We start from the raw sequence: 26,309 nt of genomic DNA, 5'->3' as shown, positions 1-26,309 counted from the left end.
TTAATGTAGTGAAAAAATGAAAAACCTTTGTTGTTTTTACAGGGCTAGTTAGACTTCGTTCAAGTCGGTTTCCTAAGCTGCAGGGGACAGAATATGTGCTTAATGTCACAGCAACTGATGATAACGCTTCTGGAGGGCCCCATTCTCTTACAAGTACTGCCCAGGTTGTTGTGAAAATTGATGATGTCAACAATAACAAACCTGTCTTTCAGAAGGTAAATATATGAGGCTTGGTCATTTGTATTAGACTGTGTGGTAAATGTTTAAGACTCTGTTGTCACTGCAATTGATGCAGCAGATGAGCTATTCAGTAAGTGGTCCGCTTTCGTCTCTCTCTGAGTCTGATGCTGCTGTCTTCTCCATCTTTTCCATCACTTTCCTAAGTCTTACAGGGTTTGTTCTCCTCTTGTGGCAGAACAGCTCCTGTGAGCACTGTCTCTTCCCTGAACCATATCTCATCTCTGGCGTTTTAGAAGATAAGGTTGAGTATATAACTTTTGGAGGTTCAGTGTGACATATGTAATGAGGAATTGATAGGTATAGCTATCTATGCAGTGGACTTGTTCCAAAATATTCCAAAATACCTCTCTAAATTACATAGGCTTCTTCTGATGATTGTATGTCTGGAACTGATGAAAGAGAGAAGAATGAAAGTGGTTTAGCTTAATTTATAAAGTACTGAAAAAAAACAAAATGCTTGAATATGTTTTCAGAATGTTAATTCTGATCTGTTGTCTAAAAATTTCAAGTTTGATGCTGATGGCTAAAATGTTGATGGGCAATGTTGCATAGTTTGAAAAGTCAGTGACTATTAATGTCAGTCTTGGAAATTCTCAGTAATCTGTCCTTGACAAAGTTACTTTGTGTAGAAATCCCTTTTTGACCAAAGCAATTCTGTGGTTTGGGCAAGTGTATGCCCTCTTTTTCATAAGACTTTTTGCTAATATAGAAAAATATTAGCATCTGGAAGTACATGCAACTGTAACTTTTTCTCCAAATTATTTTCACTAGTTGGACATGCTCAGTGGCCTCATGTTGTGGGTTGTTTGTATAACCACAAAAGAGCAAGTGAAGTCTGTAAATTAATCATGGTACAGATAAAACATTAACATCAGTTCATGTGAATGGAAGTGTAGCTAAATCTTCTTTTTTTTTTTTTTCCTCTAGTATGTCTTTAAATCAAATGGCATGGTAAGTCCTTGTTTGTTTTTTTTTTTTTCTTTTTTTTCCTCCCTTCTCTTAGTGTCAGTATTATCGGGAACATGCTTCTGTATTGGAAAACCAGCCTTCAGGGACAGTTGTACTGCAGGTTGAAGCCACTGATGCTGATGAAGGAGCCAATGGTATAGTGAAATATGGCTTGATGCACAGAGGTGGTGTCCTACCAGCATTTAGCATTCATCCTGACACAGGTAAAGCGAATATCAGAACTGATGCTGGCATATAGAAACCACTTCGTTACACTGATGGAAAAAAAGCTTAGATAAAATCATGTGTGCTTTTTCATTGAGTTTTTTGATAGCAAGCAAAATATAAACAGTATTAACTGCATGAACAAATATTCTCCCTTTAGTTTCATACATGTCCATGAACTAGAACTGATGTTTTCCCTGAAATGTGGAAGTTCTGCTGTGTGAAATAACTTCTGTGTTTTTGTAACTAGATTTAAAAAAGCACCATATTTTAAGTGCGCATTATTGACTCTCTGGTATTTAATTTGTTTTCAGGAGTTCTGACAACTGTTCAGGTATTTGATCGAGAAAAACAGAGGGAATATCCTATCACTGTGACAGCAACAGATCAGGCAGCGGAACCACTCATTGGAATATGTCAGATAAATATTATCATCCTGGACCAAAATGACAATGATCCCAGATTTGAAAACACCCACTATGAATGTAATTGAGTGTCATTGGATACAGTTTCGGTGCCCTGAGTGTGAGCTTACCTGATGTCCAAGATTTTTGGGTTTTGTCTTTCCTGGCAGATCTTGTGACCAGCTAGGTGATTGCAGCCAGAGATGCACTTACCTTAATTAATTGCAGAATTGTTATTCTGCGTAATGTGCAATGTAACAAGTACAGTCTTGACTCGTAGGCCTTCCTGAGTGTCATTATGGGAAAATTCCTTGAAACAATAGCCAGTCAGTATCTTTCCTTACCTGAGCATACCAAGTGTCTGTGGTACTACACAGAGATGTGAAAGTTATAATAAGCGTGTGAGTGTGCAGCGCTGAGCACCAACTGTATCCTTTGTTTTCTGATTAATAGATTTTTGTCATAACTTGTGATTACATACTTTTCCTTTTCCCATTTGAATTTAATCATTCTTCATTGTTTGTTGTGTTACCTTTCCTTCTTGGTTCATCCAAAAACCCTGTTTATGAATAAACACCCAGACGCATGTATAAATTAATAAAAAAAAAAAGACTGTTAATTCTCGGTTAGTTACACTATGCGAATCCTAGAAAGTAGTTTCTGACAATGTAGTCCTTTTCTTCTGGTTTTTTTTCAATAAATTAAAATTCCATTTATGTATATTTCATACAGAGCAATTCGTCCCTTAGTAAAAATACAAGACAAAAAAAAAATGTACTATCTTACGAGAAATAAGAATTCCAAGTTATGAATGTGATAATATAAAGTTCAAATGTGATCCATAACTCTGGAGTGATAGCAGCTCTTTAAAATACTCATTTTGATTTTTATGGCCATTGTTCCAAGGAAGATAAAGTTATAGCTTCCATACATTATTACTTTAGTATTTCTTCATTTCCTAGTAAGACGTTCATGGTACTTTAGTGAATTAATGATCAGTTTGAAATATCCTTTCCTTACATTAGATTTCCTAAGAGAGGACACAAGAGTTGGGACCAGCTTTCTTCGTGTTGCAGCCCGTGATGATGACTACAGCTCAAATGCTGCCATTATGTATTCAATAGCAAATGAAGAACCAAATTATTTACAAATTAATCCTACTACAGGCTGGGTGTTTGTGAACCAACCTGTATTTCAGGTATGGTGCTTGCTTTCCTTTTTAAGCTGGCTATCTCAATATATCATAGGAGGGACTGAGGTCATGCGTTTTTCCTTACCTTCATGTTATCGCTTCACATTAAAGGATCAATACATCATGTTTAAATTAAACATGAGTCTAAGGCTTTTAGCTGATGAGTTCATTGACTGTGAATTGCATATAAGCAAGCCCTGCTTTCAGCTGGAAAGCTTACAGTACTGCCTCTGAGAATTTGTTCTTCCCATTTCATTAGCTTTGGCATACTAATACCAAGGACTGGAGAGGTGAGACTGTAAGCAGGTGTAGGACTTCACTATGTTAACAGGCAATGAGTTAAAATACAAACCTGAATGTGAAAGGGTGTGAAATTTTGCTTCTGATACAGATTCCCACCTTGATACATATTAGTCATGGTGGACTAAGCATAGCTGTCCCTCGGGAAGGTGAAGGCATAATGAACAAAATTGTTGCATGTAGTTGCATTTATCTAAAATTTACCAGTTTCAGCCATTTCTGGATACCTACATAAACAGTTTGATATTTTCAGAGTTGTAAAGTAATTTGTGTTGAAATGAAAATATTGTTGTAGATGTCAATCTTTAAATACCTAGTAGATACTTTTAATACTGAAATTTAACTTCTAAGTAACTGAAACACAAAACTTTGGTGGAGGTGTATCCTTTTAATATATTTTCTTTATTGAATCTAAGAACCCTACAGACCTAATAACAAAAACTGTTGATAGGTAAGCTTAAGAACTCAGGGGCTCCACAAAGGGGTTTTTTTTTGGTTTTGTTTTAACTTTGTGTGAAATTTGCTAAGGTTTATTGAGACAAATAGCAACATTTTCCAACAATCTTAAGTAAAGCAATAGTAGAATTTTCAGCAACCTTGCACCTGCTTCATATTCTGAGCTCAGTATTCTGCAGTTGTGGATGTTTTTCTTCTGTGCAAGTTTTTTTAAGTGTGCCTTTAATTTTATGTATTCATTTATTTTGAGGAAGAAAAAAAAAAGCTCGTCAGAGCCCTGATCAAAACCCTCTGTAATGAAACCTTTTTAACTGTTCAGAGGTCATCTATAATTCGAGAGATTATTGCTACAGATGGAGGTAATAGAAGCAGTAAAGTTGAACTTGTGGTAACTATTACCAGTGCAAAAAACCAGCCTCCACAGTGGGAAAGAGAGAGCTATGAAGTTGTTATTCCAGAGAATACTACACGAGATGCATCAATTTTGGTAAGGTTGGGACAGACTTGTTTGTCTGTTTATAGCTCTAAGGCTATAGAGTAACTGAATGTTGCTTATTTGTTTAAATATAGTGAGCTTTTATAACAATTTTGTGTATTGTAGGGACCAATGATCTGATATCAGTTTTCTTTCAGAAATGCTAATGGTAACCAGCATTTTTGCTCTAATTTATATGTGTGCAACCGCTATTTAATTTCCTTCCCATTTGGACAACACTGTAGGTGTTCCAATTTTTTGAATGCTTCTGTGTTAACTGAAGTGATTATTGGGTTTAAAGTACTTAGAGGTGTTCAGTTTGATTGATCGAAATGAGTAATCAGAACAACTTTATGAAGTAACTCCAAAATACATAGTTTTAGGATAAAAGCATGGGTAACCAAACATGTAATGACTGCTGACCTTTGGCTGCAGCTATTTGCGGCCTGGAGATGTATCAGGCAGGGTTAAGTTTTGGTATCAGGAAATACTTGTCCTAGAGTTTTCAGTTGAGAGCTGAAGATGTGGGAGAGTCAATACACAAAAGCTTTTAGAAATGTTGCTGTACTTACAGAAGTGTTGGTTACGCAAACTTTTTGAACTGTGCAGACAATCAAAGCAACTTCTCCCCTTGGTGATCCCCGTGTGACTTATAACCTAGAAGAGGGACTTGTTCCGGAGACCAACATGCCCGTTCGTTTCTACCTGACTCCAAACAGACATGATGGTTCTGCTTCAATCCTGGTAGCTGAGCCACTAGATTATGAAACAACAACGAGCTTTCTACTGAGGGTTCGAGCACAGAACGTTGCTGCAGTTCCTCTGGCAGCATTCGCTACGGTCTATATTAATGTAACAGGTGTGTCAGTTGTTCAGTGATGTTATAGTATAATCATAGTACTTTTTTTTTCTTTTTCTTTAAAGTTTTGTAGTTTTTTGCACTCTTTTTGATGTTTTAGATGTCAATGACAACGTCCCATTCTTCACTTCATCTATTTATGAAGCCTTGGTAACAGAGGGAGCTGGTGTTGGGACATTTGTCGTTCAGGTGTCTGCCACCGACCTTGACCTTGGTCAGAATGGTGAGGTAAGCAAGAAGCGACCTACATCTTCCCTGATGAAAGATATGGAATAACTTCTGTATGAACAATGGCTAAATAGACTAGAAGTCTTCAACCTAGAAAAGGGATGACTAATAGGGAAACATGAGATGAAATAAAGTAGTTAATTACATGTTTCTCTGTCTTTCCATGTGAAAAATGCAACTAAAACTAGTAAGTGTGAGACAAAAAACACAGAAGAAATATTTATACAACCTGTAGTTCAGGTGAAAAACTTGCTATAGAATGCTTCGGTTTGGAAAGGTCTACATAGACCTAAATTGTGATTGGATAAATTAATGGAAGAAAAAATGTGTTGAAAGCTTCTGTGAGTGGTAAATCATTTGAATCCTTACAAAATATGTCAAGTTAAAAGCAAAAGTGGATGTGTTCGTTACTGATTTTAAAAATTGAAAGTAGGTATATCCTTAGGACAAGAGTGCAAGCTAAAGTCAAGTGCATGAAAACATTTATGTAATAGAGACTAGAACATGGTCCATGATACTGAGCAAGTTCAAATTCAGCTCACCTGTGGCTATTAGTACCCGGGATCTTTGGCTGCGTTTGAGTGCTGTTGCACAAGCATTGTGCAAACATGAACTAGAGAATTTGGGAACTGATTAGACAAGACAAATGTATTTCCATTTACAGATCGGCAGTCAACATGGAAGGAGGTTAATTGACTTCAAACTAGATTGCCCAAGCTGGCAGTTTTACCCAGCTTTCTTGGCCCCGATGAAGTTCTCAAACACAAGACTTCTTTCTCTCTTTAAGTACTTACTTAGTTGTGAACTATCCAACAAAAGGAAAGTATAGATTAACAACTTCCTTTTAATCCTTTAGATAACTTACTCCCTGTTACATGACAGTGGCAGAGACTACACATATTTTCGCTTGGACTCACAGACAGGCTCAATATACACTGCCTCAGTGTTTGATAGAGAGAAGAAGGGGTCTTATCTGCTAGAAGTCAAGTCAGTAGATGGCTGTGAATCAGCTCGACCTGGAAAACGTGGGAAGCCAAACTCTGGTAAGAGACAGATTTCTGTGACAAGCATGATTTTACCTGGCTTGGTCTCTGAAAACAGAAGCTCTGAAATGCAAGATTAAATGTTAATTTCCTTTTTTTCCCAAGTGTACTTGTGAAAGAGTGTCCGTTGTTTTGGTTTTGGGTGGGTTTTTTACTGTTTGTCTGTGCAACAGTTATGTCAGAGCTGTAAGAGATTTTATATGATGATCAGGCGAGTTTTTTGTTCTGAAATTAAAAGAAAGCTAGGGCTTTGTAGTTAGAGTTTAGAGACTATTTCCTAGCTAGCAAAGATGCACCCATTATCTGTAGGATGCAGATTTTTGGTAGTGGAGGTGTTTCTCAAAGCACTGCATGTGATACTGTATTCAAGCAAAAGTAATTATGTATGAAGTATGAAGCAGGAAAGTTGAAGATAGAAAATCCCATTCTCAATTGATGGCTGTGCTTAAATAAAGACTTAAAATTTGGCTTTTGTGGCTTCAGGACAAAAAGTTATGACTAAAAACTGTACAATTGCTGTATTAGGCATCAATTATTCACATATTATCTGCTTAAACAAATTGGATGTGACATTCATTTGATATCCAAGTGCTTCTGAGTAATGTTGGTATATATATTGTCCACAACCCTAAGGGTTTGTTTCTGTATTGTCTGCATATTCATCTTCATTTAATGTGCAGCTAGACAGCTTAAGGAATTGTAGCTGACAGAAGTGGCACAGCTGAGTATTTTAATCTCTTGTTTCTTGTCTCTCTAGACACGGCCTACGTGCGCATTTTTATCAGCGATGTGAATGATAACAAGCCTGTCTTCGCTCAAAATGTCTATGAAGTAAATGTGGATGAAGACCAGGATGTGGGCTCGACTATCATTACAGTCAGTGCTAATGATGAAGATGAAGGTAAAGTATTGGAATTCTCCATAGCTGTGTCTAAAATATTAATGAGTTAATTTCAGCACACCAAGACATATTTAGTGGTGTTAGAAAGGAAAATGTCTTTTTGTCTCTAGGTTTTAAAACTTTTTTAAGTGTGAACTGATCGGGCGTGAACATTAGCTCATAATGGAGCTGTGAGGCATAAGTCAAATAACTTTTATTTCAGGAGGCAATGCATTAATGTGGGATGATGGAGAATAATTTCTGTGCCAGGAAATACAAATTTATTATAGATCATATCATTTTTTTACAAATGGGTGCCAATAATAATGTCCTGGTTAACTAGAATGGATCAGACTTGATTTCAGTGAGATTCATTTGCTTTCTCTATGGACAGTATAGTTGTATTCTTTATTTTTTTGGTACACATTCTCATATTTGAAACTAGACTTCCTAAATGCATACGATGAGTCTTAGCTGAATTGCTTTATCTACAAATCAGTCAGGAATTCAGCCGTAAGTCATGTAAAAAATAAGTACATAACTGGTGCTCATAAATGTGAGAGGGACTTCAATCTTTTGGCCATGGTGCACTACTAATTCAACTTCGCTGTATGGTGAAACCATAGTTTTTTTTGTTGCCCAGGTCCCAAAGGACTGTTCTGTCAGTATGTCTGTGAAGTGCAAGTACATCTTGGCTGCATTTGATTCCTCACCCACTCAAGGAGGTTGAGGCAAATGTGGCTAAGTTGTACCGAAGAAGGATTTACCTACTCAAGGAACTTTTAGTTTGTTACTTAGGCTGCCTGTAAATCTGCTTTATAGTGTTGGATCAGGAGACCTGATGTGATCTATATACGGCACTTCATTTCTGTCCTTTTAATAAAGTCAATGATTAAAGATGTAGCTATGGAAGAAGGGAAGAAGAGAAGAATGGTAATGTGAAGGTGGAGCTTGCAGAAAGGCTAAAAGTCTTTACTTGATCTAGAACCATCAGCAAATTGGTACTGCATCTGAAATTTTGAGAAGTTCTGTTAGGACTGTCTCCTCTGGCTTGATACATAATTATCCTTTTTGTTGGTAAAGTCTATGCATAAATGAATATGAGTGCAGAATGTTCTATGGTATGAAGTATTTTATAACTCATTCTTACATGCTGGGTGTTAGCAAATATGAATTTGTCTTTTTGGTCCCATAGCCTTGGCCGGTCATATTGATCCTTCGGTGAATTCGAGGGATCATAAGTAAAAGCAGAATTAATACTTCATTGCAAAGGCACATTTTATAATTAGACACAAATTACAGTTGGACATACCAGAATTGAAAATGCTGATAAGTAATCTGACATAGCTGCATGTTTTAAAAGACCACAAAACTATAATACCAAAAATCAGTTAGCGTATGATTTGTACTTCATCTTAACATCCCATGTTTTAATCTACTTCAAGAAATGTGTGTTTTCTGACGCTGTTGGTAATTGACAGGAACAAATGCTAAATTACGGTATCAGATCACAACTGGAAACACAGGAGGAGTACTTGGTGTAGAACCAGAAACAGGAGCCATTTTTATTGCCCAACCACTGGATTATGAAGAAACAGAAATGTATGAGATACACTTGTTGGCCTCTGACGGGAAATGGGAAGATTATGCAGTTATCATCATCAATGTCATGAATAAAAATGATGAGACTCCAGTTTTCTCTATCAATGAATACTATGGAAGTATAATTGAGGAATTGGATGGGTTACCAGTCTTTGTACTTCAGGTAGTGTATGCAGTTTCAGAGACTGTAATATTTCAATGAAAGAGCACAGATTACACTGGTACAATTACGTTAATGATAATCCAGCGCAGATATAGTAATGAAATTTAGTTTTACTGAGTTTTTTTGTCACTGGAAGAAGAGAAGTGGACTTTTATGGAAAAATAATTACAAGGATAATAAGTAGGATAAGCAGGATGGTTAATTTGTGATCCTAAAAAGCAAATCATTAACATTTTAAAGTAGCTATCAGAATAGCATAGTTAAATTACCTCTGCAAATATGAAAAAAAAAATTATTTTAGTATTAGAATATCTACATTGTTATTGTAGTGCAAAGGATATTTACCTACTCTGAATTGTCCCTCAGCCATCTCTCATTTGCTATTCATCTGGCATGCATATATTAATAGCATGTCATACACTTTTGCTTGGACTCCTTTAGCCTGTAGCAGCATATAGAATATAATGCAATCATTGCATATTTTATAATTTCTATGTCTTTGTTTTCAAAACTTTTGTAGGTGATGGCAAATGATCCTGATAGTAATGTGGATGAAGGAGATTTGAGATACTCATTGCATGGGCATGGTGCAGCTGATATTTTCACAATAGATGAGAAAACGGGCAGCATTTACTCACACAAGATGCTGGATCGGGAAGAGAGAGCACTGTGGAGATTTGTTGTATTGGCTACTGATGAAGGTGGAGAAGGACTTACGGGATTTGCTGATGTAATTATTAACGTGTGGGATATAAATGACAATGCACCCATGTTCACATGCATGCCTGATGATTGCAATGGGAGTGTCTTTGAAAATTCTCCTGCAGACACGTTAGTCATGGAAATGGGTGCAGTTGATCGTGATGATCCAAATGTAGGTCTTAATGCTGTCCTTACTTACAGGATAACAGAGAATGTAAAAAATGAGTTTGGTACTGACATGTTTAATATCAATCCCAATACTGGTACAATCCATGTAGTGGGAGGAATGCTAGACAGAGAAAGGACTGAAAATTATTTTCTTACTGTTGAAGCAAGAGATGGGGGAGGGCTAACAGGAACTGGCACTGCCACTATCTGGATTGCAGACGTCAACGATCATGTACCTAAATTCACAAAAAAGATGTGGCAGGCAACAATTCCTGAAAACAGTGCAATCGACTCAGAAGTTCTGCAAGTGTGTGCTACAGATGCAGATGTTGGGGAAAATGCTGACTTAATATTCAGTGTCACTGGGGGAGACCCAGATCAGAAGTTTTATATTGAGAGTGACAAAGAATGGCAATGTGCCACTATTCGACTGAAAAAAAAATTGGATTTTGAGAATGCACGTGAAAGGCACTTTAATCTTACCATTACAGTGGAAGATCTTGATTTTTCTAGTATTGCAGTGTGCCTGATTGAAGTTGAAGACTCTAATGACCACAGCCCAGTTTTTCTTTCTCAGTTTATTCAGACAAGCCCTTTCTTTGAAAACACGCCTGTAGGTACTACAGTAACCACAGTGAGAGCTACAGACAAGGATTCTGGTTTGAATGGGAACATTATATATTCTATAAAGTCAGATTCGGATCCTATGAGACAGTTTGCAGTTGACCAATATGGTCACGTGATTGTGGCAAATACACTAGATTGTGAAGTCATGCAAAAATACAGTTTAGTTGTACAAGCTTCAGATCAAGGGACACCTGCCCGCACTGGAAGCGTTACAGTTTTGATTAACGTGCTTGATGTTAATGACAATGGACCAAGCTTTGAGGCACCATACATGCCTGTAGTTTGGGAAAACATATTGAGGCCTGAAATAGTGTATATGAACCATACATCAAAACTGCTTCATGCATTTGATCCAGACAGTGAAGAAAATGGGCCACCCTTTACATTTTCATTGCCACCAGACTATCAGAATTCTTTGGATTTTTCTCTTACTGACAACAGAAATAACACAGCAACTGTAACTGCTTTGAGGTCCTTTGACAGAGAAAAACAGAAGGTGTTTCATCTGCCAGTAGTTATAACAGATAGTGGGATTCCAGCTATGAGCTCTACAAACACCCTAACTATAACAATTGGTGATGAAAATGACAACTGCCATGAATCTGGCCATAAGGAAGTCTATGTGTACAGTTACAAAGGTAAGTGCTATCTGGATATTATATCAGATTCATGAATATAGCACAGTTTTACACATAATTTCTGTCTTGCTGTTCTTTATTTTTTTTGAATGGTTTATATATTTTGAAACTGAAACTCCAATTCTGTAAACTACTAAATAAAGTGGAACGAGTAAAGTATATTTGCAAAGCTCAGACCCTAGTGTGTAAAAGATCATCTACCAAAAAACTGTTAGCTCAAGTAAATATTGCACTTGCAGAAAATGCAGTATTTTTATAAACCAATAAAATCTATTTTCCATTGACTAGTTTTTACCTACACAGAGGAGAAGTTTTTGTGTGTGCATGCATGATTCGGAAAGTTATCTGACACTGAGAGATCTGGAGATGAAAATGGCAGAACTGAAGCAACGTAGAGAAACAGAGATTCATAGATGAGCCCTACCCAGAAATTATAGACCAGTCCCACCTCCACTGTGAGAGCCACTGTGTGGCTAAGCAGGATAGAAACCTTGAGGAGGGAGGTTTTCTGCTGGCAAGAAAGTATCTGAGAGAAAGCTGGGTCAGTGCTTTTTTTAGGAAAAGAATAATCTTTGGGGTGCAATAAGTGACTGCTTCCTAGAACATGTAGTCTTTGAACTGAAAAAAAAGATGCTGTTCTGGATGTGTTCTTGAGCGGTGCACAGTACTACCTAGTTCAAGAAATACTAGCAGAAGAGCTTCTCTGTGACAGCAGCCACAGTACTATGAGGTTTAACATTGTAGTGGGACAGAGCAGAGCAAATGCCTCCGTTAAATGAATGCTTTATGCTTTTTCACCAGAGTGGTTTAGCAGAGAATGAACAGTTTAATAATATTTTCTAAAATTTGTCTTGAATTTCTATTACTGTGTTTTTTCCTGAAATTACCTGTAAAACTTGACCTTAAACTAGTCCTTGTGGCCCTTATTAAGCATGGTTTATTACGCCTTTCCCCAAATATTCCATTCCAGGTAGATTTGGCTATATCTCAATTACCATTGCAATGGTAGAATTTCTGATAAACATTAGAGAAGATTAATCTACAGAAGGTATGTTTGCAATGGGTTATTTTTGCTGAATTCAGTATGCCTAAATTAGAAAAAGATGTGACCAGATTCTACCATAGAAATGAGAGAATGAAGTTTCTAGGGTGGATTGGCTCCAGATTTGAACCTTAAAAATTTCCCACATTGCAGGATCTTGGCTGTGGAATTCAAAGGTCTCCTTCCCTGGAGTTGCTCCTTTTGCTGTTACAGAACAGCTGCTTGGGTGTTCCATTTCTGTGACAGCCCACAGGGGCCTGAAAAAAGGGCCAAGAACTGGCACAGCTTGGTGGCTTCTTTCCCATTTCCTTTTCTCAGTCATGTCCTTCTCTCCCAGCTGCACCCCACAAGATGCTCTCCCTCTTTTGCTGGATTCCACTGGTGTGCAGTTTGAAATAGTAGAGTAGCAATGAAACATTTGGGGAGTAACTCCTGATGTGGTGATATTTTTTTTTTTTTTTTGTCTGAGAATTTTATATAGAGTTAGTAGTAGTATTTATGTATCATTCTGTTGTTGTTTTCTGGTGTTTGCAGCTTTTCTTCTTTCATGTGACATCCATAGTATACTTACCTTTCCAGAACTGGCAGAAACCATATGACAGGCTATGCATTATTTTAAGAATCTTGGATCATAACCATCGCCAAATTGAGCAGGAATCTGAAAATAATAAATGCAGTAATGAATGCGGCAGAATATAAAGTGCGCTGAAAAGCAAAAATTAAATGCAGATTTATTATAATTTATCTCAACAGGAAAATGGTCAACAACAGTGCTTGGGGAAGTGTTTGCACCAGATCAAGACGACTGGGACAATAAAACATTTCTCTCTGAAGGAAAACTGCTCAAGTGAGGATTGTATTTGTGTCAAAATGAGTAATACTTATGCTTCTGTAATTATTTTACTCACCATGTATTTCTCTGTGTTCAGGATGTGCATAAAGTCAGGGTTATTGTGTGTATTAAGGAATGTACTTTCTGAATGCTCTTTTTCTTTTTTTATTTGGGTAACTATGTATTAAGAAATTAATGCATGAAATATTTTTCCAAGAGAATGCAGGATCACACCATGATGTTGATTTTTAGTCAGATGTCATTGTTAATTTATTTAAAAATGCGCACTCTGTAAGATCTAATTTCAAAATAGGCAGAGTTTTTAATACTTGCCCTCAAATGTTAGAGGTGGTGGAATACAAATCCCAAATTTAAAAGGGCAGAATGGAATCATGTCATCAAAAGTGGAAGGGAATTTGGTGATCTCCATTGATTGCTAAATTTACAATTGCGTGCGAAAACCATGACTCTTAGATTAGGGAGCTTTTTCTGTTAATTGAAATATTGAATTGGATCCTTAATTCCTACTTATACGTTATTTGTTCATATCATAAAGTGAGATGGCATATAGCGTAATTGTGTGCTGTTTGAAATACAGAAAATGGACGTGAAAACGAATGCGAATTTTTGTCTCCACTGTGAATAAGAGTTTAAAAGCTTTATGTAGCCCAAAATGAAAGACTGACTTTCTGTCTGTCAGCAGCCCCTGGGCCTGTTTCAATATTAAGAGGTTAGTGTTCCATAATGGTGGTCATGGAATATTTCCATAATTACTGATTACTGTCCCTTTGAGGTGACAAATGAAGATGATATCAGAGATTTCATATAGACTTTATCCTGTTCCAGATGGATAAATGAGCATCTGGAACGACTTTCTGTGGTTTTGTCACTTTCTATTACTTATCTCATAGACCTGCCCATGATGACTATGTTGAACCCCGTAGTTCAACTACACACTTTTATTCAGGATTGGGAAAGTATGGGGATTTGGGAGTGGCAGAAACATCTTTTTGTAAGCTCTGCAGATTGTCATTTCTGAATTAAGGTGTTTCTGGTGCTTTTCTGAGGTTGATTGCTAATTCCCATAAGTTTTGATCCCATAACCTTCATAGTAACATTTAAGGCCTTCTGAATTATGTTAATGAATAAATTAAGTTCTCAATTATGATTTATTAAGGTTTTCTAATTGAAGGTTTATGTCTAGGTCTTTCAGATTAAATCAGAGGACTGGTTCTTTGATGATGGTGGATAACACTCCTCAAGGAATATACAACTTAAAAGTTAGAGTTTCTGATGGAGTTTGTCCTGATGTTATATCTACAGTACAAATCCACATCAAAGAGCTGGAAAATGAAGCCATACAAAACTCAGCCACTGTGCGTCTATCAGGTTAGTTTTATTTGCCGGTGAGAGTTTAGATCAGCTGCTTCTATAACTGAATGATTATGTGATGTAGGTATTACTATATCAATACTCAATTTACTTATCACTGTAGGGTGATTTCCGGTATGTTTCCATATTGTTAAATAAGAAATAAATTGAGAAATTAACCTGTGGTCTCCCAGTATTTCATGTTTATCTATGTTTGAATCCCAAACTCAGATGTCACAGCAGAGGAGTTCATAAGGAGAGATGAACATGGCAAAACGAGACATGACAAGTTCAAGGAATTACTAGCAAAATTGTTACCTGCTAAGCTGAGTGATATCATTGTCTTCAGTGTGATGAACATTGATGGAAAACAGACAGATGTAAGATTTGCAGTCCATGGTGGCTTGGCATATTACAGACCGGAGAAACTGCATGCTGAGATGGCAGCATTTAAAAATGAGGTATATTCTCTAGCATTATGCATCTATGTAATTCATCCAAATACTGAGTTTGCAAGGTATATATCCCAAACCTCGGTGAAGGAATATGCTAGATCTACAGATAAGGTTTTTTTGCTTGTCAAGCAAGTGCTTGATTCAAGCTTTCTCCCTTCTCCTTAGTCCCATACACACAATTATTACATGGTTGTACTAACTTCTGGTTCAATAAATATAACCTCTTTTTCATTGCAGAAAGATGGTTCTCCATTCCCATCATGGTACAGTTAACTCTGTTTTCTCCAGTCATTGTTTCATTGTGTAATCTATCAGACTTTTGAATATGAAATCAGGAGAATCCCTAGAAGCCAAAGTGGTACTGTAGTACAGAGAATGTCTTGAAAATGATAGCTTTTTGGACGTTCCAGATGGTGATGGAAATACCCAAATCATCAGCTTGTGGTTAGACACTTACAGTAGATGCTTGATGCCACCCAGATGGAAATTCTACTGTACAAAGAGATGACAGTCGATAGAAAAAATCCTTCTGAAAGGAATATGCAGGTTAGAAGAACAGTTACAACAGATAAGTGAGATGGAGACAACCAATTTTGTGATTGTATTTAACTCACCAAAGGACAACTTTAAATACAAAGTGACACCCTCCCCAACGTTTTTTACTGTTATATAAGGGGAAGATAGTTTTTGAATGTACGATGTTCTACTTCCTGATGTTCCCCAACTGTCCTACTCTCTTACCAGATCCTGCATGCCCTTTAACTCAGTTACCCAGATACAGTCTGTCTTGGCCCCAGTTTTATTTTCTGTAGTCCTCCAGATTTTGGCTTTGCTGAAGTCCTGCAGATACTGCTGAATGGACACTAAAGCTGCTGCCTTGCACAAAGGCAAGACACCACTTCTTGGCTTGTAACTTGCCCTGGACAAGGGAGCACTTCCTGACATGCCATTTGTGCCTATATTTGAGTTTAATACGTGGTACATCTTATGGAGGATTTTTCCTGAAGAGAAAACAGCACTTTCCATTTGTGTGAATGTGGTAGGGTCTGCGTGATTCTGGGAGCCAAACAAGGAATATCTTAACTTAACCACTTGCCTACATCTTACTGAATCTTAAATAGTTGTGTGGATTATGAGACTTTTCAGAGTGACCAAGTAGGAAATACCAAAGACAGATAGTATTCATGAAGCATAATGACTGCTTCTTTTGCATATTTATTGAATTACTGCAACAATGATATAGAAAATTGCATAGATTTCAAATATTCTGTGCCATAATATATGGCAGGTGAATTTATCAAAGTGGTAACAAGGGGCTTGCTTCACATATTTTAATGAAAAAATATGTTTGTATTAATCATATATCACCTTTCAATATTTAATGAATAGCTCTAGTGAGTAATCACCAATAGTTTACAGAAAAACAATCATAACTGGAGAATTTCTCCAGTAGTTTTTGTACATGTGTTTAACTATAAATATAGAAAGTAAGTAATTAGCACTGGAATTACTCATTCAATTGCTAAATAATATGTTTGCATTACCTCCTTGGGATACAGCTTTACAACAACTATTTTTATTTAGCAGAAAAATAATCCATCCTAATATTGTGAAGGAGCCAAGGTTGTTTATATACGCTATGTTTTTCTATAACAGTATTACATAGCTGTCTAAATGTGCATTATAGACTGTCCACTAATGGTGATAGATGTAGGCAGCAGACACGAAACTGCATTGACAGGATGCATCATGTCATTATAAAGTATATTTTATGCCTTTGGGGAGATGTTTTTCAATACTTGTTATGATATTTGAGGATATACTGACGATTGTAAAGATCAAAGTTCTTACAGTGATGAATTGAGATGACTGCACAAGTTAAAAAATAGAAGCGCTTTAGTACTTATGTATTTGTTTTGGTCTTTTCAAAGCTTATTTTTAAAATATTTGTCATACATTTATCATTTGCAAAAGTACCTATTAAATGTATAGATAAAGTGAGTCTAAGCCTGATCTCATGCTGTTAGTTTTACATTTGTATACGTGAGTGTATACCACTGTGAGAGTAGTGAGGTCTCTTGTATTCAGGTTTGGGCACTACATATGCATCATTTTAATGTATTCGAATCACCAAATACAAGTCAAATTCTGAAGCTTTATAGGCACCTGTGCAAAATCCCCAAACAAGTAGAGGGAAGAAATGTATTGTGCCAGGGAACAAACTTAGTGATAACTTAGTCCAGTGCGTAGGCTACTGGCTGAAGTACGAAAGGTCTGAAATAATGGCAGCCCTCTTACTGTCCTCAGGCTTATTGTGAACAGCTTGCTTCCCTTCTTTGTGCTTTCTGCTAGTTCTTCTTTGGTCTGTTCAGATTAGAAGTTCCAAATTGCAGAGGTGCTATTACTATGTCACAAGACCTATATATACAGTGAGGCACTTCTCTTTATTTGCATATTTGGGCTTTTAGGTGCAACCCCAATTAATGATAAAAACAATGAACTAGCAAAGGTTAATGTGGAATAGAATATAGTATCCAGTATGCTGAGTTGACTGCATTTTGTTTCAGGTAGTTTGACGTTAAATGTAAGTTTATGGGGCATGAATCAGTAAGCTGAATTCTAATGGCTACAAAGTGGTCTTGTCAGGCCACTGTCTGTGGACATTATTATTGAAAGCAGCTCAGCCCTGCATTTTCCTGTGTCTGTATCCTTATGTGTGAGAGAACACATAATTAAGAAATAATATCTGGGTATAACTCATGAGGAAGAATTTTTATCCTGGCTTGAGCTAAAACATGCCTGTTGTTATCAGGGTGCAGAGAAGGGTGATGCAGATGACACAGCTCGAAAGGTGGAGTATCACTGCTCTTGGAGCTTTGGTCCTTGGAAATAGTAGGCCAGTACAGACTTACATGTTCACAGTCAGTCATGTAAATGTTTAAGTTTTTACGAAATACTGCTATTGTAAATTTTTTTGAAAATTTTCCTGTATTTGTCAAATAATTTTGCTTGCCTGTATAGTCAGGGATGTTACCAATTAATACTCAAGAAACTGAAGCATTCCATTAAGTCTATGATGGCTTAGATTTTTCAGAAATTAAGGAGTGAATAAAAGCATTCCTTAGGAAGAGACTGGTGATGTGTTAAACTGTATTTTCTCTTAGATCCAGTCAGCTTTACAATTGAACATTTCACAGATCGATGTAGATGAATGTAGGAGTGCAAACTGTAGTAACGGCAATGGTTGTACAAACTACCTCGCCATGAGTGACATCCCAACAGTGATGGATACTGGAAGCGTGTCGTTTGTCTCGGTAGCAACCACCATCAATGCGGTCTGCACCTGTTCAGCTAGGGACCGAGTTCATCAGTCTTGTTCCTCCTACCCTCGAAGCCCTTGTCTAAACGGTGGGATGTGTATTGACACTTCGAATGGTTACAGGTGAGGAAACTCGTACTGCAGATTCTCTTACTTTTTTTCCTTCTATTTTTAAAGTGTTGAGTGGAGCTTACAAGATACAGGTCTAAAAAAATCATAAATGTACTTCTGACTGAAGGAGAAACAAAAAAACCCACGAGTGTACTGGAGTGTAAATCTAATGACAACAGAGTCTTTACTAACGGCCCAATAATGGTGCTGTAGTCCTGAAAGCGGTGGAAATAGTGTGTGAGTAAGAAAGAAAACCCTGGGGAAAAAACAGTGGTATGATTAACATGTGTCATTTTTTATGAGCACCTAATTCAGTATGAAGCAATGGGAAGTGTGCTCTCTTTTTTTTTTTTTCCTTTTTCTTTTTCAGAAGAGTAGTGGTAAAGGTGGATATCAGTGGTAGCAGCAGGGACGCAGGGGGAGTGAAATGTAGTTTAAACAATGGATAATAAGGAGTTTAGAAAACATTAGATAGGAAACTTGCTGTATTGTAGCATCACGTGGCACGCACCAGTATTCCTTTAGTAAAATTATACTGGTTTATTCTAGCTAGGAATTAACCTCCCTGAGTTTTCTCTTTAATAAATTGACCAACTGATGTTTGGTGTTCTATGTTACTTATTTAGTGAAATTAATTCATTGTTCTCAAAAACATGGCCTCAAAAATACTTTTTTTTGGTGGATATAGTATAGTGGATAAATAAGCTTTGTACTCTTAAAGTATTTTAATAGTTGCGAAGCACCCCTGAGACTCTGCTAAAATCTTTATTGTTTCACTGCTATTTTTTTACTGTGATTTAAGTGTTACATTTGTTGCATGTAAAACCAAAAAAAAATTGAAGATTGGGGAATTTTGACTATTTTTTGTGTTTGTGCTCTTTCAGATGTCTTTGTCCTGCTTCGTTTCATGGACCAGACTGCCAGCAGACTAAGCACAGTTTCCATGGAAATGGTTATGCATGGTTTCGTCCCATCAGGCCTTGTTTTGAAAGCTCACTCTCTCTAGAGTTTATTACTGTGGTTCCAGATGGACTTTTACTATACAGTGGTCCTTTATCAAATCCAGAACCTGGGAGTACAGAAAACTTCATTGCAATAGGTACTTCTGCAAAAGTGTGTGAAAAAATTAAATGGCTTTTGGGAATGGGTTGCCTGTGAACAGTGTCTTTCCATCTCATGAGATAATTTATTTTCTTGTTTGAAAATATTTTGAAACATTTCCTAATAAGTCTTTCTTCTCTGATGTCTATTTTTGTAGCCTGAACTTATGGCTTTAGGTCCATCGCAGAGTTGTAGAAATCAAGGGGAAAGCAAAACAGACAGATTGATCCATATAAAAAAATAATCCCCCTAGGAAAACTGTAGTGCTATAAAGGAATGTAGGTACTTTAAAGATAGGTATTACATGACTAATGCAGTCTTAATGCAGTCTTAGTTGCATGTCATTCTTACCTAATTTGGTGAGAAAAGAAATCCACTTAAACTGCTTTCAGTCTTGGGGCATTTTTGCACTTTTTTTTAAACAGGCAATGATTTGATGGATGAATCCAGCCCCAGTGTGACACTGCAGGAAAATTTATACACAAGTAGAACTCATTGCTTTATGTTGACACATATTAAAAGGTTACTACTGCTTATTTTTTGTGAATTAATGTACAAGATGCACAGTATGGTTGGTATTTTATATTTTCCTAATTATTTGGAAGGTAAAGTTGTTGGACATTGCTAATCATTAACCTCTTTTTTGCTTTGTTTTGCAGTTACTTGTAAATTTGAGTAGAAGATGGGAGGGAGTAAAACCTGTATGTGTTAATTGTTTTAGAACATTATAAAATTGCAGATTGCTTGTCAGGAATTAGTTCCAGTGTTTTGACAAAGAAGTGGCACAATCAAAAGTATAAAAATAAATACTATGTTCAATGAGTATTTCTGCATAATAGAAGTCATAGAATATAATTCTAGTTATTTCTATAGTGAACTCCACTTTATGTGACTAGCAATAACCAGTAAATCAGTACATTCACTAACTGCTAAAATATCCAAAATGGAAAGATTCTCATAGCTGAATTTAATTTCTTTTTCATGTTACATTAGAACTCTCTGGTGGTATCCCTGTGCTGAAGATGAGCCATGGCTCAGGTTTTGTGGTACTGCAGTTTCCAAGTCACCTGAATGTAGCAGACAAAAAATGGCATCAACTAGAAGTCAGAACCAATGGTCAGGTCAGTTATTTGATTTTTTTCCACATCAGAATATTTGTATTTCCAATAGCATTTGCCTGTGCAGAAACAGGAGGGTAGAAAAACCAGGCTGGGTAATTACATGTATTATTCTAACTGTGCTTGTAGATTTGATGAATAATAGGAATTTTGGGAAGACAGCATTGTCAATTCCAAATTTACCTATGTTGTACTCCATATTCCGGGATCAGAGGAATCTTTTTCCTGTTTTTTAAGCTGTACAACGCATGTGGAAAGTGCATAAAGGCTTAGTTGTAATTTGCACATTCAGTGTACACACTTGGACACTGAAATCAATTACCTATGCACAAAAAGCAGATAATTATTTATTTGCAAATGCAGTTACAGTTTTTGTGAAAGTGGTTAAACTACTCAGAAGCATAAATTAAATGCAGAGTTAAGTGCCTTCTTTGTTAAATGGTTCCATTTTGGCTTTACTGTTTACTGCAAGATGGGAAACAGAGCAGGAGAAAACCCCAGCCCTTTTTCCTTGATGGTATGCAAAAGGAAAAAGATGAAAATTTGATATAACTTGTTTATTGAATTTTACAGAAATTCTTAATTCAATAATCCTATGTTTTGGTGTAGGATGTTCGATTCACTTTGGATCATTGCAGTGCAGCTGTTGTTTCAGAAATAGAAGGAGTAGGCAAATGGCTGTCCACTGAAGATCGTACAAATTGTGAAGTCTTTGGGTCTGTTCCGCGAAGAGCAAGGTACATTTCTGGAGATTCATTGAGTTTATTCTAAGGCCTTTGAACATTTTACCTATCAAACTGAAGCAAAGTTATTAATGACTAGGAGCATAAAAGCATTTGCTTTTCTCTAGGACTTCCTGGGCCAAGTCTGGACCTTAAAGCACTAAACAGATTTTAAGGAACAAGTCTTCCTCCAAGTAGTGTTGCAATATTAAATGACAACTCCAGAACACGTATGTGGCTAATACTGGAGCTTTTGTGGGTACTGTGTACCATCCCTTACCCACAGGATTTCTCTCCTTTTACTTTATTTATCAAATCACTGTAAGCCTGTTCTTGAAAACCTCAAGAAATTAGGCTAGTTGACTTTTTAATGGCAATAATTCTGGATCCTCAACCAATCTTACTATCTGATTGGTATAAATCTGAGGGCTCCTACTGAAAACCTTTGGCCAATGTATTAAGGCAGACTAACACATCAGGGTCTCTGGTTGATCCAAGGTTACTGCCTTTATAGCAGAGTAGGAGGAAGTGCACATGTATCGATACCTTAGCTGTTCACTTCACAGCCTGGTATACTTGTATAAACTGCTGATTAAAGTAGGCTGGTGCTGGTGTGCCTGATTGTGGGCTGCAGCCTCTCATAATGAGACATACCATCCATCTCTGTTTGTTTTCCAGCAAAGTAATACAGTCAAGGTGCGACTCTGGTGGTTTAAATTGGTTGTACTGTTGGGTCAGCCCCAGTTAAAACTGAAAAAGTTGGAAAATCTTATTCAAAAAGCAATTATTACATTCAAAGCAGAAGGATGTGTTCAGCTGCATTCTGCAAGTGTTTGGATTCAGTATACTTCAGTCCTTTGCACTGATGCTTATTGCCCTTGCTGATGACTCCAAGCTGGGAGAAATGACCAGTATGTTGGAGGGCATGGCTTAGAATTAAAAATTATCTCAGCAAACTGAAAATAGGACCTGGAAATACACTGTATTTTTCCACTACAACAAAGGGCCAAGTACTGCATGTATGCAGAAATAACCAGCCTCACAAATAGAGAAGGGAACAACAACTGCTAGGTATCAGTAAAAGATATGGATCATAGTCGGAAAGTGAGTCAGCAATGCCACATTAACGTGAAAAAGGCAAGCACTACACAGTAATGCCTCAACATGTATAGATCTCTAAGACATGGAAAGTAATTCTTCCACTCTGGTTAGCACTGTTGGGCCTCAGCTGGAGTCCTGGGTCCAGCTTGTGCACCACAGTGCAGGATAGATGTGTACCAACTAGGTATAATCCAGAGAAGAGCAATGACTGTAATCAGCTTGCCTTGAGAATAAGACCTATCAAGAATGAAGGAATAGAGGTCACCTGAAAGAAGGGAAAACTGAGGAGAGATATGGTAAGTCTCAGTGTATATAAAAGAATACTACAAAGAGCATTTAGACAACCTCCTCTGTACAGGGCCTTAAGTTACAGTGAGGAATATTCAGGTTTTAGGGAAACCTTTGTACTAATAAAGATACTTGAGCTGTGGAATAGATAGTCCAAGCAAGTGTGCTGATTAGCATTGGGATTAAGCCTTGTCAGCAGATGCATGGAGCCCTCCTGGTCATGAAAGGAGCACACCAAAAAGGGAAAAATACAAGAACAAAGGAAAAGAAAAAAAATGAGTTGGTAACTCAGGGAAAAAGAAGTCTGTGAGGACTAAAATATGTGGAATTCTTTGGCTCAGAGAGATGGTTGGGAGACATTGCAGAGCCTGGACATGTGTACTGTACCTTTTAGACCACATTGACTCAACTTTTAGGTTTCTGGCCTTCATCATACACAAAACAGTTATTGTAGTAGTGTTCCTACAGTATAGGATGAATGTGCACACACAGAAGCACTTGAAGGAGAATATGGTGTCTAGAATATCACAGCTGTTCCTGACTTTAACACAAACATACCTGAATTATAATAGTCCCACAGTTAAACTCCCAATAGACTTCACTGTCATATTTAAAAAATAAATTACCCTTTATTTTAAAGGGCCCGCTTCTGCTTACTGACTGACTGTATTTCAGAGAAAGTAGTAGACAAAATAGTTGCATTCTTTCGTTATTTTATAAATCCTCTATTATTTGGAAATGCGGTATAGGTATTTATTTATCTGCTGTATTATATAATGCCTATGTTTGAAGGTAAATTCACATCTATTTTTATTATTCATATAATTTTTAAAGGTATTTGAATGTGAACCATGTTCTACAGCTGGGTGGTGTAAAAGAATCGTTACCATATTCCTACCCACAATTGCTACACAAACACTTTTCTGGTTGTTTACGCAATTTCATCTTGGATACTCAGGTAAGAGAAGTGTAACATTTTGCCTTAGCAAAGGAGTAAACTTCTTTATTAAATTTTGGGGAGATCTGTGTTATACCCGAAACTTTTGGTTCCATTAATATATTCAATGCCCATATGCGTCAGTGTAAAATACAAGAAAATTCTGGATTTTTCTGTCATAATTAGAATAACTACCTTGAAAAGTTATTTCTCAATTACAAACAGATGTATTTGTGAGCCAGAAACTCTGCCTGTGTTTATCCCCTACTTCATGTAGCTGTATTCCAAGCTTTTTTGCACATTCAGGGAACTTCTGAATGGCAATTGTATAATGGTATATTTATGCCAGCTGTCTGCTTTGTTAGGAAATATTAGAGGTTTTTTGCTTTCATAGTCAGTTGAGTTTATTTAAAGGCAAAATATGGTCTTGATAAAATAAGTTGAAATCTGAATGTCAAAAAGCAAACTTAGCATCTTAACGCAGATGAAGAACAGACTGTTGTATGGTATAGCTATTTCTGTTTAAGAATGAAGTATAAGTGTTTTTTAAATAATGTTTCGGTGTCATACAATTTTCTCTTGAAGGTATATGACCTTCAGTCTCCTGCAGAGTCCCTGAATAGCTTCCCTGGCTGCACACTTACGGATGGGAGCTGTGAGACCATGGGGTCTTCTTCCTGTGGTATTCATGGGAGGTGTCTTGGAGACTGGGGCTCGTTTGCTTGTCATTGTTTGCCAGGTTACTATGGCTATCGATGTGATAAAGGTGAAGTCTGTTTTTCTGTTACATTATTGATAGGCTGGTAAATTTTACAATACAGAAAACTTAAAATGTTTGCAGGTAGTGATTGCTGAGGTGGTTTCTGATGTTTACATTGTGTAAAGCCATGTTTCAGTGTAGTTGCCTGCGATTTTTAACAATTTCTTTTCTAATTCCCTTTGAGAAATTACTTTCTCAGTATCACATAATTTCTTTAGTCCTGAGGGTGTTTGTGCAAAAACTGTATAATGGAGACTGCATGACAAAAGAATTGTGAACAAAATTATTTGTTCTTGTCACAATTTTTTGAATTTGTATCCATTTACACTTTCAGAAATATCTAGTAACCTAAAACTTAAATGTGAGTGTGCCAGTACCACTTACTGTGCAGAATTAGAACTACACAAATGGAATTAGAAATTACTGCTCTTTTGGTGTCTGGAAGAGACTCTATTGGCTTAAGGATCTGTGCTTTCGATATAGTAGGATCTTCTCTTCCGCCCTCATGAGCCAACGTTTGCAGCAAAAAGACGACTATAAAAGAGCAGGCTGTGAAAATTGGTTGTGGTACTTAATGCTTTGTTTGCAGTCTCTTCTTTTGTCTTGGTCAGAGCTTCTGCTTTCCTGCTGTCAATCCTGTGTGAGCATTGTAAGGAGAAGCATTAGCAGGATCAAGTCAGAAGGGAGATCACCTCTTTACAGGGGAAGATGAAGTGGGAGAGTGACTGGGGAAGTTCTGAAAATAGATACAGGGACATGTCCCAAAAGACAAGTTATGTCTCATAGATCCATGCTGTGCATTACAATTTTTTCTTTTACTTTCAACTCTATTATTATGAAAATAATGGAAACAATAATATTTCCCTCTCCCTACCAAATGGTTTAAAGGTCTTTATCCTGTGTTTTTAGTTGCCAAAGAATATACATTTGGGCCAGGAAGTCACGTTCGCTATCAGCTTCCTGTCAGTGTGCCTGCTCGTAGGACGCTGTTTGAAGCCATGATTAGGACACGGCAGCCTGACAGTGTCATCACGAGCATGTTGTCTCGAAATAAGGATGAACACATCACCTTACAGGTGAGCAAGGCATCTCAGACAGTAATAGCAGAGTTAAATCAATGCCAGTGAATAGTTAGCCCAGAGAAACATTAGCTTAAGAGATGGAAATAGAGCTGAAAACCTTACGCTAAGCAAAAAAATTTTGCATTAGTTTTATGGACACTTACAGATCTGATTCTTCACTTAAGATACAACCATGGTATCCCATTGGATTTCAAAGGAATTTATTGCCAGTTACAATGAAGTATAGTTTGCCATATGGAATAGGATGAGTAGTGTGTCTAGCCTGGTGTCCTATTCAGCTGTGGTCATGAGTGGCTGATTCTGCATAGTTCAGACCCTGCCAGGAAAGGCGCCTGTAGCAGTTCTAATGATGTCAGCCTGTCAAAATGACAACCTGTTCATTTTATACATACCACTGAATGAGTCATCTCTTCAGCCACGTTGGTTTGAGCTGTCAGTGTAGAAGTGATACACCAGATTCTCAACCATTTGAAGAACCCCAAAAATTTGTCCAAGAGAGAAGCAGGGTAAAATTACTCTGAGAGAATTACATACTACTGTGAGTACACCGCTACCAGTATTTAGTTTAGTTCAGTAGCACCTGAAGTATCTTTATGTTACACTGTATGTGCAGTGTAAACATACCCTAAATTTAAACAAATGCTTTAAGATTGATGATTATGTACAAGTCTTAGTTCAAGTAATGTGACAGTTACAGATCAATGCAAAATGTCAGGTGATGACTTTTCTTTTCTTTCTTACTACTTTGTTAATTATCCACAAGGTTGTTCAGGGATTCTTAGTGGTCTCATATAATCTGGGTGATGGAGACTATTCTGTAAGCCTTCCTTTCTACCACATTGATAATGGTGAATGGCATCATATCACACTGGAGAGAAATGAAAATGAATTTACTCTTCGCCTTTATGAAGGAGGTGGGA

General features: G+C 37.0%; 1 protein-coding gene across 1 annotated transcript in view; it reads left to right on the top strand.

Annotated features, from left to right (window-relative positions):
* Positions 1-26,309, top strand: part of LOC104082363 (neural-cadherin-like) — a 49,186-nt gene that overhangs the window by 13,162 nt on the left and 9,715 nt on the right. The window contains exons 7-28 of the mRNA XM_009585473.1: positions 43-215; positions 1,244-1,412; positions 1,728-1,898; positions 2,843-3,015; positions 4,085-4,252; positions 4,850-5,099; positions 5,200-5,327; positions 6,184-6,370; positions 7,128-7,271; positions 8,732-9,015; positions 9,536-11,150; positions 12,946-13,039; positions 14,229-14,413; positions 14,627-14,856; positions 18,015-18,292; positions 19,165-19,379; positions 20,375-20,502; positions 21,109-21,236; positions 23,445-23,568; positions 24,133-24,313; positions 25,217-25,383; positions 26,153-26,303. Of these exons, the coding sequence (XP_009583768.1) occupies positions 43-215; positions 1,244-1,412; positions 1,728-1,898; positions 2,843-3,015; positions 4,085-4,252; positions 4,850-5,099; positions 5,200-5,327; positions 6,184-6,370; positions 7,128-7,271; positions 8,732-9,015; positions 9,536-11,150; positions 12,946-13,039; positions 14,229-14,413; positions 14,627-14,856; positions 18,015-18,292; positions 19,165-19,379; positions 20,375-20,502; positions 21,109-21,236; positions 23,445-23,568; positions 24,133-24,313; positions 25,217-25,383; positions 26,153-26,303 (5,343 nt within the window). The remainder of the gene's footprint in view (positions 1-42; positions 216-1,243; positions 1,413-1,727; positions 1,899-2,842; positions 3,016-4,084; positions 4,253-4,849; positions 5,100-5,199; positions 5,328-6,183; positions 6,371-7,127; positions 7,272-8,731; positions 9,016-9,535; positions 11,151-12,945; positions 13,040-14,228; positions 14,414-14,626; positions 14,857-18,014; positions 18,293-19,164; positions 19,380-20,374; positions 20,503-21,108; positions 21,237-23,444; positions 23,569-24,132; positions 24,314-25,216; positions 25,384-26,152; positions 26,304-26,309) is intronic.

This window comes from Fulmarus glacialis, unplaced genomic scaffold, assembly GCF_000690835.1.
Source record: "Fulmarus glacialis isolate BGI_N327 unplaced genomic scaffold, ASM69083v1 scaffold12099, whole genome shotgun sequence".
Lineage (NCBI taxonomy): Eukaryota > Metazoa > Chordata > Aves > Procellariiformes > Procellariidae > Fulmarus > Fulmarus glacialis.
The sequence above is the reverse complement of the archived record's forward strand: the minus strand, read 5'-3'. Positions and strand labels throughout refer to the sequence as shown.